Source organism: Astatotilapia calliptera, unplaced genomic scaffold (assembly GCF_900246225.1).
Source record: "Astatotilapia calliptera unplaced genomic scaffold, fAstCal1.2 U_scaffold_14, whole genome shotgun sequence".
Classification (NCBI taxonomy): domain Eukaryota; kingdom Metazoa; phylum Chordata; class Actinopteri; order Cichliformes; family Cichlidae; genus Astatotilapia; species Astatotilapia calliptera.
The window spans coordinates 39,317-54,674 of record NW_020535663.1 but is presented as its reverse complement, the minus strand read 5'-3'; the positions used below and the strand labels follow the sequence as shown (position 1 = coordinate 54,674).

The 15,358-nt window shown below is 39.3% G+C and overlaps 2 protein-coding genes across 2 annotated transcripts; both read left to right on the top strand.

Annotated features, from left to right (window-relative positions):
- The first annotated feature begins 2,913 nt into the window (after nucleotides 1–2,913).
- LOC113017512 (NLR family CARD domain-containing protein 3-like) lies at nucleotides 2,914–11,342 on the top strand. The gene is made up of 9 exons (XM_026160659.1): nucleotides 2,914–3,059; nucleotides 4,287–4,316; nucleotides 5,029–5,157; nucleotides 5,778–5,906; nucleotides 6,571–6,649; nucleotides 6,819–7,038; nucleotides 8,636–10,430; nucleotides 10,519–10,692; nucleotides 11,150–11,342. Exons 2-9 carry the CDS (start codon nucleotides 4,309–4,311, stop codon nucleotides 11,325–11,327), a joined length of 2,712 nt encoding a protein of 903 aa, XP_026016444.1. The 5' UTR covers nucleotides 2,914–3,059; nucleotides 4,287–4,308; the 3' UTR covers nucleotides 11,328–11,342.
- Nucleotides 11,343–13,613: 2,271 nt separating this feature from the next.
- On the top strand, nucleotides 13,614–15,358 carry LOC113017523 (stonustoxin subunit alpha-like). Its single transcript, XM_026160672.1, has one exon. It carries the CDS (start codon nucleotides 13,786–13,788, stop codon nucleotides 14,353–14,355), a length of 570 nt encoding a protein of 189 aa, XP_026016457.1. The 5' UTR covers nucleotides 13,614–13,785; the 3' UTR covers nucleotides 14,356–15,358.

Genomic DNA, 15,358 nt, shown 5'->3' with positions numbered 1-15,358 from the left:
GTTTTAAAGGACTGAACATGAAAAATAGAAACAGCCAAATCTCCCGCAGTTTTTACTCACCAGTTTAAAGAGAGCGAGCAGCGAGCTGTCCCTGTTGTTCACATTAATAATTTAATGATCAGCTGAAGAACGAAGTGACTGTCAGCAGCAGTGAGGCGTTGTAGGCGGAGCAGAGGTTAGCTATATAAGTAACTCTGTTCCTTCCAGCTCAGTCAGTGAAATCTGTCCGTGTTTGTTGGTGTGTGCAGAATGTGGGTATAAAGAAGAGCAGACAGCAGCAGTGTGTATGTATTTGTATCTGTAACTCTGTTTTTTCATGTCAAACGTCTCTGAGAGTGTTTAAAGTGAAATCTCTGCTCTCATTATCATTAGATATAATGTTATTATTTTACCAGCTGATGTTACAGTCTAATACAGACTGTTTGCATCGTTTACTTTCAGACAGTTTGTTCTCCTTCTTTTCTCTCTCTCTCTATTTCATCCATCATCATCATCATTTTTATGAAGCTGAACAAGTGATGATGTCATTTCTGATTTCACTGTAATGTGAGAACTCACAGAGGCAGATTTTATGAGTTACGCTTTATATTTTACTGTCAGCTTGGAGAAACAGTTTCTTTATATTGTGATCATTCCTATAAAAGTAATGAGGTTTATATAACACTGTGTTATATTTGCATGAGGCATCAGTTTGAGGTTAATTTTTTATAAGAAGAACACAAAAATTTTTTCTCCTGGTGGACAAACTCTGTAACTACAAAACTGTTTCTAAATGATTTTTTAAGCCTGCTTTGATATTTCTGCAGTTTCTCCTTGTGTTTGTTTGCAGATCTTGAAATGAGTGAATGAAGTCAGACTGTAGATTTTCCTCATTCTAGCACTGCCTGACCTTTGACCTCATGTGTTGATGACTCTTCACCTCTGTCTCCTCTCACAGGGAGAAGATGATCTGCAGGATCCTGCTGCTCATCATCCTCACCTCATGTGTCTGTGGTTAGTTTACAGCTTCACTTTATGAACTCCAAATAAAGCTCAACAACAGATTTGTTCCAGTTCTCAGTGTGTCTGCTCCTCTCTTTCCCTCTCTGTCTCCTCAACAGGATCATTTGTAGTCAATGTGACACAGACCTCCTATCAGGCAGAGGAGAACCACAACATCACACTGGAGTGGACGTTCACCACCAGACCTGACAGATCCACCAAAACTCTCAACATCCTCTGTGAACTGATAACTGTGGTTAAACGTTTAATCCTGTATCAGGTTCATGAAGGTGTTGAGGTGTCAGAGTCTCAGGATGAAAAGTTTTCAGGACGAGTCCAGAGTGACAAAGACGCCCTCAGAGAAGGACGAATCAGACTTCAACTGTCCAGACTCAGGACTGATGACTCGGGTCGGTACTTGAGTGAGGCGGAGACAGGTCATTGGTCCGGACAACATTTTTTTCTTGTTTCTCCTCCTCTTCTTTTCTCTTTTTTCTGAGGACCTGATGGCTTTGAACTTTTCTTGTCCATCTTCCATTGGTTTTAATTTTGCACTCCAGTATGAACACCCATCTCAACCCGAGGATCACCACAACATAATCTAATAATAATAATAACAGACCTACACCTTAGTTCACAGATTCACTTTGTCTAGGGTGCATTTCTGAGATTTCACACAACCCAGGATTCAAATCATGAATACGTAATGGACTTGGATTTACAACATTATAAATGAAATGTGCTCTATTTGGAAGCAGCATGTCTCCCTCCCCTTTCGACGGGTTGTGTGTGAGACTTTAAATCATCAAACTGTAAATTTTAAATTGCTATTGATCTCTTTACCCCTAGTCTTAAGTGTATATTTATTTTTTTACTCTTCTTATATATATTTATTGTTTGTTTACTTGCACTGCTGTAACTGGAGCCTAGTCTCGTCTCTCTATATGCTGGACTGTTTGTAGCGGAGATGACAATAAAGTTTACTTTGACTTCAGCAGCGAGCAGGCGCACCGAGGGCTCTCGCGCTCACCTTTCGCGTATAGAATTTCGAAAAAACATCAGTGCAAATTATAAGTCTGTATCATGATGTCTGGTGTTTTCGTGTTTGTTGGTTTGTTTTTATTTTGTTTTATTTTGCGAGTTGGTTTTTAGATGCCGCACCAGCCCGCCCTCTCCTCTCTGCGCCGCAAGCAGCAGGCGCACCTCGCCGACGAAGGGCGTCCTTACTCCCAGCAATGGGCGATAGAAAACCGATCGGAGCCTATGCCATTCCCAATATGCGCTGGCTGACGTCGGGGCAGCATGAGTACGGGCATTTTTTTTTGTGCCGATGCCCGTGATGTCGCCCCCCACCACGATGCCGCCCCGGGCACCCGCCCGTGTCGCCCGTACCTAAAACCGCTCCTGGGAGACAGATTCAAAGTTCAATAAAATAACTAAATGTCTTGATGTTCCTTACTTGAAGATACAACATCCACAGTGTTACATGTTTTATAAAGGAGGATCAGCACAACAACAACAACTACATCACTACATATACAAAATTTAAAGTGTTTAAGGGACATTAATTAAGGACACGAATTAAGTTTATCCTAAAATAAAAACAATTCTAAGTAAATGTTTCAGTCCTTTTGGTCAGATGTTGGTGCAAAATTACTGACGTAGCAGACATGTCAGGTTAGAATGCTACAACCACTGACGCTCGATAAAATCTAACTGAGGACTTTCAGTTCAGTTCAGAAGAAATGTGTCATTCTTCTATAAAAGTCATAACCTCGTAAGTGTGTACAGGTCACACTTAAATTAAGCTACCAGAATTTTTTTTCTGGTTAAGCTGGAGGGCGTGACATAGAGCTGACCGCCGTTTAGTGCTTCTGCGTCTTTATAACGACCATAAAAAGCTGGCTGAAACTGATATGAAATTACTTTCAGAGCGAGCTGCCATGTTGGGTCACACTGCTTCCTGAAAAGGTTTATTCCTGTGTTTTCTCATGGCGGTCCGTTAACGTTTCTGTTCAGCTGGACCGTTTCTGGATTATCGGTGGTTTCTGGATTAAATTCTGCACCGTTAATTGGAGGTAAAGTTGTACACCGTAAACCTTCATGCTAATCGGCTGCACTCGTGTCGTTTTACGGTGTCCTAGGTTTTTCTCTCTTCTTCTTCAGAGTTTGTTTTCCTTTCTTCAAGCTATACAATTAACTTTATTAACGCACAGATTACATTTATGCGGTTTTATATTATTTATATTATTGTTCTCGGTCATCCGGTTCATGTTACTGTAAAGAGCTTGGGGAAAAAAAGGCGACTGGACTGTTATTGTAACCAAATAAACTGCTGATGCGTCTTTGTTGCGAATTTATCGAAATAAACTCAATTTCCAGTTTATGTCGCACATTTTCACTCGTCTTTGAAGGCTTAGTCTTCTTTGTTTCCTATTATTATTTGGATTCACTGGGTTACGAACATCCTGATTATATCTGCGTAGTTTGATAAATAACGAAAGTGAAACTAAAGAGGACGCCGCCATCTCCCCAGGGACAAAAACAAGCAGTATAGACAGCAGTAAAAATGCACTACATGAAACATGGAAGTAAGTTAAGGTAGTAAAAAATAAGAAGTCAGTTAGGGCTCTCTGTGTTTAAATGCAGTAATTAGTATTTAAGGAACATTTTAAATCTGATTAAATTATGTTATTGATCGGAGTCTCCTTTGTTCCATATTTCATATGTGCCAAGATCTTTTCAGTGGGTCTGGAACACAGCTGTGACTCTGAGCCATGTTGCTGTAACTGCTTGATGCATTTTGTTGAATTAAGCAAAAAAAGGACGTGAAAGTTACACATAACATTATCAAAAATGCTCCGGATGATGAGTTTCTTTTTTCTGTTTTTCACCGTCCACTTTTCCCTAAAATAATTTCACGTGTTGAGATTCAGACCAAAGTCTTCTGCTTTGCCTCAGCCCGGAGTTTGTGGAGTGTGTGATACAGCCGCTCTGGATCATTTTCTTTTATTTAATAATACAATACAATACAATGTACTATTTTAAATTAAATTAATTTTATGTATTACTTTATTTTTCCACAGTATTTTCTTCTGGATTTTTTTTAGCCACTTATGAATTTAATCACTTGTGGAATTGCCCATAAACATCTGTAAAAGCTCTTTAAAGCGCTGGCACTTTGTATCTATGTATCAGAGTATCCATATTATTGAATACACCACAACCTAATTAGAAACAAACAAATAAACAGAACACATCAACAGAAACAAACCAGATTAAAACTTGTTTCTCTCTTTGATCAGGTGACTGCAGGATTTGGCCAAAATGGAAAGGTATGACACTCAACACCACACATCCTTTTTAGTATAAGTGTTATTTATTCATACAGTGTCACAGAAAGCTTTACTCTATGGTGGTTTGAAACTAAAGCTTATTTTTTCCTACAGATTAAGATGCCTTTTAGGGTTATATATATTTACTAGAATAATATTTACAATGAACAACATTTCCCCTGATCTGCCTCATTATGAGATTTTCTTTAAAGAGAAAAGAAAGTGTTTTTTACCACCTTATCAAAACGCTTCACTATAAAAGCAGCATCAATGTGAAATCATTTCAAAAGACTGCAGTAAATATTGGACTGGTGTGTTTTTGATACACATGTGCCATATAACCTATATTATAAATCTAGAGGTGCTGGTTATTATATTAGTCTTGTTTTTAGATCCAAAGAATACCTGCCTGCCTTTAGTCTTCACGGCCATTATAAGCTGTCCTCTAACATCCATAGATTTATGTGATCTGTTTCAGATCATAGGTTTCTTGCAGTTAAGCACCAACAAAAACAGATGAAAACAGATGTCTGAAGTCTTCCTGGAAACCAGAAAAGACTGAAGTGAACCAAAATAATTTCGTGTGAAGAGCTGTAAACTATATAGACCCAGTGTTTTTTTTCTTCTTGTAAATAGTTTGTGCAGCATATCCTGCAGCTGAAGACTGTAAAGGTAATTTCCATCCCTGATGGTCTCCTTTTCTGCCTGCCAGGATCCATCAAAGACCAGAAACCATGGAAACTGAACAGGAACCTGAACTCAGCTGTGTGTCTGTGAAGAGTGATCGGTCAAAGGAAGCCATCGTTGTTTTCCAAGGAAGTGGATCTCCTTCAGATGATGAGTAAGATATAACCATTTGTCTAGCAGCTGTTGTAGCTGAAGAGTAAAGAAAAAGCAAAATTATATCCCACTGAAGTTAAAAGAAGAAAATCCTCCACTGCACATAAGTAAGATATGATTATTTCCATACATTACATATCTGCAGTAAGGAAAACCTAAAAACTGCTTTTGTTTCACTTACACCTTAAATTAAAGCTAAAAATAGATGAAAACTATTTTTGTCTAAAATGTGTCTAAAATGGTCAGTGTAAATAAAAAACAATCACATGTAGCTTCTCTAAAGGAAACACAGTTTACACGCTACCACAGCAGACATTAAAGACGATGACAGAATTACTACTCATAGTTTTCAAATTTGGTCTTCAAGATCATTTCAGAGCTTCTACTTGACTTCATTAAATTTCTGTGTCTGAAAAAGAGATCCAGAAGCCCAACAGGCTAAAGAGAACAACAATCATTCCCTGTTAGGAGCCTGAAACTACAGGCCTGCTGACTTCTTTTAGTTAATTCCACATTGGATTGGACAGACTACAAGATATTTATAAATGCCTCAGTAGTTTATAAAACTGAAGATTGAAAAGTGTATTTTCCTCCTTGATGGTCATTGTTTCTGTTTACCAGGACACATCATAAACCAGATGTCCCTGAACCTGGACTTGAAGCTGAACCCAGATGTGTGTCTGTAAAGAGTGATCGATCAAAGGAAGCCATCGTTGTCTTCAAAGGAAAGGGATCCCCTGCTGTTGAGAAGTAAGATTAAATGATGCCTAGTAGGAGTTATAGCTGACGTGTTTCCTTACTCCAGTCTGGTGAACTGGTGATAAAATGGTAACTTAAAGTAAGAATTGAAATATAAGGAAATCATTTTCTGTCTGAAAGATGAATTCAGTGTATCACTGTAATCCATACATGATATCAACATGAGCTTGGTATTGATCTTTCTCTTTGTAGGAACACTACTGATAAAAAATTAGTATGTGATTATTATTCTTGAGTATCAAAGAAAAGTCTTATTTTAATACTAACATTATTCAATAGTCACCTTTTGTTTATATTCATGTTTTATAGTACTTTTCAAAATCGGGTCTACAAAGTTTTTACAATGAAAAATTAAGAAACAACTATGTAAAACAAAACAAATTAGACATTTTTCCCTTTGATATTTATGGTGGTATGAAAGATGAAGAGAGAATGGCCGTTATATTGTTATTTCAAGCACTGTGAGTGTAGAATCCGCCTGCTGGTCAGACAGAGGATGAATTGAAGGCCTGCACTGTTACTCATGCAATGGTACTCTAGTAGAGTCCAAATTTTAAAAAGAGAGCTCAAGATGAACATAAATAGGTTAATTTTAAGAACTTTATAAAACAGACACACAAAGTCTAAGCTTTGATTCTTCACGTTGTCTCCATAGAGTTGTTCAGTCTGGCTCAGATGTCTCCTGCCCCCATCATGCCCCGCAACATAAAACTGACCTGAGCCAAATATTTATGGTCTGTATATGTGAAACATTTATTTATTTGTTTTTTTACTATACAGCTTAAATCAAAAAGTAGATAAAAGTAATCTGCTTTCACTAGAGCTACATTTTAAACAGAAATAAAGCCAAAGCGTTACCTTCACTTCAGGAAATTTGTTCATTTGTCATTCATTCTGTTTCAGGGGCTGGAGGACAACATTGTCACTTTTGTGAAGAATGAGCTAAAGAAAATGCAAAATCATCTAAATGCAGAATCCCCTGAAAGTCAGAGAGAAGATGTGAAAATATTGGACAGTGAAGACGAGGAGCAGAGGAGGATCATTGGAGAGGCACTTCTGCAGATCACAGTTTATTTCCTGAGGACAATGAAACTGGAAGATCTGGCTGCCTGTCTGGAGAGCAGTAAGAGGATTTCTTTTCATAAATGCACCATTTAGGAGGACAGAACTGTTGTGTGTCCTGTATAGGGATGGGTATCGTTTAGGTTTTATCCGATACCGGTGCCAAACCGGTACTTTTGAAACGGTGCCGGTGCTTAAACGGTGCTCAAACCGGTGCTTAAAGAATGGAGAACACAAAATTGGTCCAAAAACCTCTCATGTTCAGCTGTTTTTTTGTAAAGAGATAACAATGTTAGCCTTTTCTGCAGCTATAGGGCATATATGGTATCACTCATGGCTGGAAGCAGTGCTTAAACAATGGAAAAAAACACAAACTTTGTCCAAAGACCTCTCATGTTTAACTGTTTTCCACTTTTGGCAGCACGGTGGCACGGTGGTTAGCACTGTTGCCGCACAGCAAGAAGGTCCTGAGTTCAATTCCACCGTCAAGCCGGGGTCTTTCTGTGTGGAGTTTGCATGCTCTCCCCGTGTTTGCGTGGGTTCCCTCCAGGTACTCCGGCTTCCTCCCACCGTCCAAAGATGTGCAGCTTGTGGGGATAGGTTAATTGGATAATCCAAATTGCCATTAGGTGTGAATGTGCGAGTGAATGTGAGTATGAATGGTTGTCTGTCTCTGTGTGTTGGCCCTGTGACAGACTGGCGACCTGTCCAGGGTGTACCCCGCCTCTCGCCCTATGACAGCTGGGATTGGCTCCAGCGCCCCCCGCGACCCTGAAAAGGATAAGCGGTAGCGAATGGATGGATGATGTATTTTAGCCTTTTTGGCCTGGGTGAAGGGAGTATCTGCCATTAAACAAGAAGACAGCCGCATGTAACTACTACGGTGTTTGCTAGTTCACCTTACTTGCATTAATGTAATAACATGGTTAGCCTACTCAATGTAAAGTATACACGAACAACATTAAGCTACTCACGCAGAGAAGAACGGCTGCTGCTGCCATCATCATCCATCATCATTTCTGCTACACTGGCAGGGCTAGGGGCCAGGACTCTACTCTTCGGGTTTTTGGGGGATGTTGCTAACTCCGGGTCCAATAACAGGCAACCCACCCGCAGTAGATGTGCTCGGTGTGAGGTCTCGCAGCAAGCTATCAAATACGCTGCATTTTTCGGCTTAAAAAAAAAAAACACTATGCGTCGCCAGGTGTTTCATCGGATTTGAGGTGTTACCTCCTTTGACAGTATCACAGTATCAGCTTAAAGCACTTGTTGCAGGCTGCTGAGTTTGCATATTTTGCTGTGAAGTACAGCCAGACTTTTGACCGCTTCGCCTTGGGCATTTTTAATCTGTAGCTCTGCTCTAAAAGAACGTACGTACCTGGACCCGCCTACTATCCTCGGAAACGTAAAATGATTGGCTAGAATTCAAATTGTGTGACATCTCAGGAAAAAAAAAAGCACCGAAATAAAGCACCGAAATGTGCGCTGCTTTTCGGTCTGGTTACTACCCTTTATGCCATCATGGCACCGGATACCGGTACCCATCCCTAGTCCTGTATATTCAATACTTTAATAAAAATATATAACATTCTTACGATACTTTTATAAAAGAAATTATGGACTAACATTTATATTTGAATTTCTCTTTTTTTGCTTAGAAAACCCTTATTCAGGTTGTAGGTGTGAGCTTAAGTCTACCCTAAAGAAGAAGTTTGAGTGTGTGTTTGAGGGGATTGCTAAACCAGGAAACGCAACCAATCTGAATAAGATCTACACAGAGCTCTGCATCACAGAGGGAGGAACCGGAGTGGTCAACACTGAACATGAGGTCAGACAGCTTGAAATGTTTTCCTGGAAACCAAACAGACCAGAAACAACAATCAGGTGTGAAGACATCTTTAAAGCTTCAACTGGAAGAGACAAACCAATCAGAACAGTTCTGACCAAAGGAGTGGCTGGCATCGGGAAAACATTCCTGACACAAAAGTTCACTTTGGACTGGGCTGAAGACAAGACCAACCAGGACATCCAGTTCATGTTTCCATTCTCATTCAGAGAGCTGAATTTACTGAGGGATAAAAAGTTCAGCTTAGTGGGATTTATTCATCACTTCTTCACTGAAATCAAAGAAGCAGGAATCTGTAACTTTAAAAAGTTCAAAGTTCTCTTCATCTTTGATGGTCTGGATGAGTGTCGACTTCCTCTGAACTTCCACATCACTGAGATCCTCACTGATGTTACAGAGTCCACATCAGTGGATGTGCTGTTGACAAACCTCATCAGAGGAAAGTTGCTTCCTTCTGCTCACATCTGGATAACCACACGACCTGCAGCAGCCAATCAGATCCCTGCTGACTATATAGACGTGGTTACAGAGGTCAGAGGGTTCACTGACCCAAAGAAGGAAGAGTACTTCAGGAAGAGACTCAGAGACAAGGAAGAGGCCAACACCATAATCTCTCACATCAAGACATCACGAAGCCTCCACATCATGTGTCACATCCCAATCTTCTGCTGGATCACTGCTACAGTTCTAGAGAGAGTGTTAAAAACCAAACCGGCTGGAGGGAAGCTGCCCAAGACACTGACTGAGATGTACATTCACTTCCTGGTGGTTCAGACCAAAGTGAAGAACATCAAGCATGATGGAGGAGCTGAGACAGATCCTCTCTGGAGTCTAAAAAGTAAGAAGATGATTGAAGCACTGGGGAAACTGGCTTTTCAGCAGCTGCAGAAAGGAAACCTGATCTTCTATGAATCAGACCTGACAGAGTGTGGCATTAATGTCAGAGAAGCCTCAGTGTACTCAGGAGTGTTCACACAGATTTTTAAAGAGGAGAGAGGACTGTACCAAGAGAAGGTTTACTGTTTTGTCCATCTGAGCATTCAGGAGTTTTTAGCTGCTCTTCATGTCCATCTGACATTCACCAACTCTGGTATCAACCTGCTGAAAGAAGAAGAAACAGCCTCAGTGCAGACTGATGAGTCTTCAGTAAGACATTTCTACCAGAGTGCTGTGGACAAGGCCTTAAAGAGTCCAAATGGACATCTGGACTTGTTTCTTCGCTTCCTCCTTGGTCTTTCACTGCAGACCAATCAGGATCTCTTACAAGGCCTGCTCACACAAAAAGGAATCAGCTCACAGATAAATCAGGATATGGTCAAATATGTTAAAGAAAGGATGAATGACACTCTCTCTCCTGAGAAAAGCATTCATCTGCTCCACTGTTTAAATGAATTGAATGATGACTCTATAGTGAAAGAGGTCCAGCATCACCTGAGTTCAGGACACCTGTTCAAAGTTGATCTCTCTCCTGCTCAGTGGTCAGCTCTGGTCTTCATCTTACTGTCATCAGAAACAGGTGTGGATGAGTTTGACTTGAGGAAATATTCAGCTTCAGAAGAGGCTCTTCTGCAGCTGCTGCCAGTGGTCACAGCCTGTAAGAAAGCCCAGTAAGTATCCAGTTTAAGCCTTTCAAGAGATTACTTTAAAGTGCTTCTTTTAAGAGTTTGGAAAGTTCTCTGATATTTACGTTTCCAGGTTGAGTGGCTGTAACCTCACAGAGAGAAGCTGTGAGGCTCTTTCCTCAATTCTAAGTTCTCAGTCCTCCAGACTGAGAGAGCTGGACATGAGTAACAACAACCTTCAGGACTCAGGAGTGAAGGTGCTTTGTGTTGGACTTGGGAGTCCACACTGTATGCTGGAAACTCTCAGGTTAGCTGATTCTTTGTTTAAGAAAATGTGGGTATTTCACAACAACTGTCGTTATTTTATAGATTTTAAGATGTTGTTTCTGTTCTGATGTAAGCTCTGAAAGAGAACAGTAGAGTAGAAGTGAAACACACACTTCACAAATCAAAAAAACTATAACTTTATTTATGATTTAGTGTAGATTTATTCCAAACGGCTCTCATATTTTCGAATGTGTAACATACAGACGATTTGTCACATAGCATCGGTATGTTACGTTTTTGGATGAGAACGTGTCCGTCATAGTAAAAAAGACAGAAAATAATTATGTTTTTTGTTGTTTTTTTTTAATTTGAGTACAGAAAAGCCAGTTAGTGTGTTTTTAACAACTTTAACTAGAATCAGAATCTGTTAGTTCGACTGTACATCATCAAATTCAGAGCAGTTCCTAACAATGATGTGACATGTTGTATGTTTGAAGGCTGTCAGGCTGTCAGATCACAGGAACAGGCTTCCCCTCTCTGGACACAGCTGTGTGCTCCAATCCCTCCTATTTGAAAGAGCTGGACTTGAGCTATAATCATCCAGGAGACTCAGGAATGAAGCTTTTGTCTGATCTAAAGAAGGATCCACATGTGAAACTGGAAATACTCTGGTAGGAAAACAGGAAATACAACTGGAAATATATTTTTTCTCCAACATATTGTAACAAAGAGCAGATATTTTGAATTTTTGATTTGTTTAACCCCAGTTATGACAGGTCCCTTTGTGATGGTTCTGGGTCTGTGACACAGGGTTTTGAGGATTTTTTTTTTTTTTTTTTTGCTGCTTCCTGTTGTGTACCCATGTCCTTTGTGCTCCACACAGTCACAGCCATACCTCCCTGTTTTTAGTCAGACGAGGCGCCAGGGTTTCCATTTTCACGAAGAAGTCATCTGTGGGTGTGGGCACACCCGGGGAACACAGATTAACAGAAACTAATTGATGAGACAGGAAGCAAACACACATGAGATGAGGAACTTTCAAAATAAAACAGGAATTAAGAGTATACTGACTGTGACAGAGACACATGAACTTGACAGAGACAGAAAGGTAGATAAACATGGAGACAGAGGAATACAAACACAAAGACAGAGACTCAAGGAGTGATAGAGGGAAAGCAGGCAACAATCTGAAACTCCAGGAATCAAAATGAGCAATCACTATAACCAGGAATATGAAAGAGCAGAAACAAAAATAAGCACAATTTCATAATAAGTAATGAAGAAACCCAGGAGCACTTAATCAAAGACACCTATCATCAAAACTCTCAATTATAAAAATATGAGAATAATAAAGATCAGTCAGAACTTAGAGTCCAAACACAAACGCTGGATCGAAGCCCCAGGACTATATGACAGGGTCGGCAGCAGTCCAAATGAACTGGAGGGGCAACTAACTTTGAAAGGTTGACATTCGACTCTTTTTGCCATTTCAAATAAAAAAAAAGCAATGTATATTTGCAACTATACAGTCACAGTATACTCAGAAGGAAATATATCCATGGTTAAAATAAGTACAAAAATATCTGTGTTAGACTGTAGAAGCAAGAGACAAGCTGTACACACATGTTCTCTCAATGAACTCACCACACACAGCTGACTTTGAAGACAATATCTTCAGCATATTCACATGATGATGAATGAAAGACTTTCCATGATGCTCATGCTTCCCTGCCCTGTTATTCCCACTGACACTTCTGGTAGAAACATCTCATAAACAACAGGAGAAAGACTCAGACGGAGTTTAGAGGTTGCACAGGGTGATATGTTTGCTCAGATTTTGAAAGGTATTGGACAATCTCCAAAAGTTGATTCTGTTCATCTGGACGTAGCGTTTTTGTGGGAGAAACGTTTTGTCACTCATCCAAGTGACTTCTTCAGTCTCAGCTGACTGCAGGTTTCCCCAACCTTATAAACAGTACATTTGCATAATGACTGAAACCAGCCCACTGAAGGAACAATGGGCTGGGAGGACAATGTGACAGTTATGTTGTGACTGGTCAGAATTAGCCAACAAAAGTTAATACATGTTTTATTATTCATGTTTTCTTCGTCTTCGTCTTCTTCGTCTTCATAATGGATTGCATTTATATAGCGCTTTTCTACGCACCCAAAGTGCTTTACAATTCCACTATTCATTCACTCACATTCACACACTTTTAACCCTTTCACATATAGTGGTCACAACAGTGGACAGCTATTCAAAGGCTATTTTCTTGTATTTGTGTCAGTGTACATGGTATACTGGCACTAGTACATTCACGTTGTTGTAAAAAGCATGATAATATATTAAGTAATCCAACGTATTCAGAATACGTTACAGTCATTGAGTAACGTAACGGAGTACGTTACAGAATACATTTTGGGGCATGTATTCTGTATTCTGTAATGGAATATTTAATTAAATTATTGATCTACTTTAAACAGAATTTGGCTTCATGAGTCAGGTTGTAATTCATCTGTGTTAACTAGCATTAGCTAATGTACCGATGATCAGATTTGAGAATGAAGACAGAAAAATCTTTCCATAAATCAAATACACTGCTGATTCTGACTGATTCTGATGATGACCTGATTTTTGACTGAAAGGCAAATGTAAAGTTTGGCTCTCTTAACACTAAACTACCAAGGAGAATATTTTTACCCATCAGCATTTTAAAAATCCTGTCACCACAGGAGATATTTTCACTGTGTAGAAATCAGTGTAAAACAACTCTGGCACTCCTAGTTGCCTAGCAACACATTTATGCGCATTTTGATGTGCACATAAAATGAAAATAATCAAATCACATAACATCACTTTGATGTTTGTGTTTAGTGTTGGTGGTGCATCTTAGACATGAACTGAATGTGAATGCAAAGCCTCTATACTTATAGTTACATGTTCATATATATTCCAGTCACTTCCCTTTTCAATTAATTATTGTTGATAATTTTGAATTTTAAGATTTTTTTTCTATTTTTCATTCACACTCATCATCACACTGCCTGCATCCTTGAATGTTTAAGCAATAGAACACAAAATATGAGGACCACATTTACTGTTACACATGTGCTATAATTAATTATTTGCTATATGCACTGTGTCTTATTGTCCCTTTTAGATTTCTGTGATCTGACGCTGGATTCAAACACAGCACACAAGAACCTCAAACTGTCTGATGGAAACAAGGAGGTGACACATGTGGAAGAAGATCAGCTGTATGCTCATCATGATCATAGGTTTGATCAGTGGCCTCAGCTGCTGTGTACCAACAGTCTGACTGGTCGCTGTTACTGGGAGGTCGAGTGGAGAGGAGAGGTTCATGTTGCTGTAGCTTATGGAAGAATCAGACGGAAAGGAGATGGTGATGAAAGCAGGTTTGGAAGGACGTACCAATCCTGGAGTCTCTACTGCAGTGATGACAGGGGTTACTATGCAGGTCACAATTACATAGCAAGAGCCATCCCTCTGCTCTCCTCACCTCTCTGTCACAAAGTAGCAGTGTATATGGACAGTTCTGCAGGAATTGTGTCCTTCTACAGTGTCTCCTCTGATAAACTGATCCACCTGCACACCTTCAACACCACCTTCACTGAACCTGTATATGCTGGGTTTAGAGTGAAGCCTGACTCTAGTATCCACCTCTGTGCTGACTCAGAATAATGAACTTACTGTGCAGAGAAATATTCTCACATTGGTGTTTCACACTTTTTCTCACTTAAATATTATGAACCTTAAATATATCAGGTAAACTGTCAGATACGTTGTACATATATTGGCTTGGTTTGTAGCCCCGAGTTGTTGAATGAGACTGATTCTCCTGAAAAAAAATCATCTTATTGTCTTTGGTGCCTATTTTTTAAGAGCACTTGTCAGTTTCTATTATGCGTCACAGTTTAAATAGGAAAGAGGAACTTTACTTTAAAATCTGTTGCATTACTATTATCAACTATTATATTTGTTCCATTATACACATTTTAATAATTTTTAGACTGATGGATGAAATCCTTGGAACTGAAAATTTAGATATTTTAGATGTTGATGAGTTAGGCTTTGTGAGGAGGAGAGCTGCAGGCTTCAGATTTTGTGTTTAGGCTTAATTTCTTACATTGCATTACTATACATTTGTGTTTCTGTCTCTTGTTATGCAAATTAAGTAACACTTAACTACAATTAATTCCTGGAAAAAGGCGATATCACCACCATGTGACCAGTTTTCATAACAATCTATCCGAATGGTTCTGGATCCAAAAAAAATTGTATTAATTTGTGTTGAGCTAAATGTAGCTTGAAATACTACTGACACAAGTGCACCTTATGGAGGTTGTAACTGGTGGCCTTGGAGACATCTCTCTTCATTTCATATTCAGTAAAAACAGTCTGACTTGTAGATGACCTCCAGTCTGTGTTTCTCGACTGATCTAAGGAGCTTGGAAAGAAAAGCGTCTGGACTTCTTAAAGTTACTACGATGACTGAGAACCTTCACAAACGTATTTCTCGACTGATCAGAAACTGTTTTTCAATCTCAGATTTGGTTTTCATTCTGTGTGAAAAACACAATCCTGAATTGTAACAGGAAAGGGAAGGTGAAGACAAAAGAAATAAGATGTAAACAGTAGGATTTTTTTCTTGTTGACGAAGGTGTTTTTACTTCTCCAGTGTATA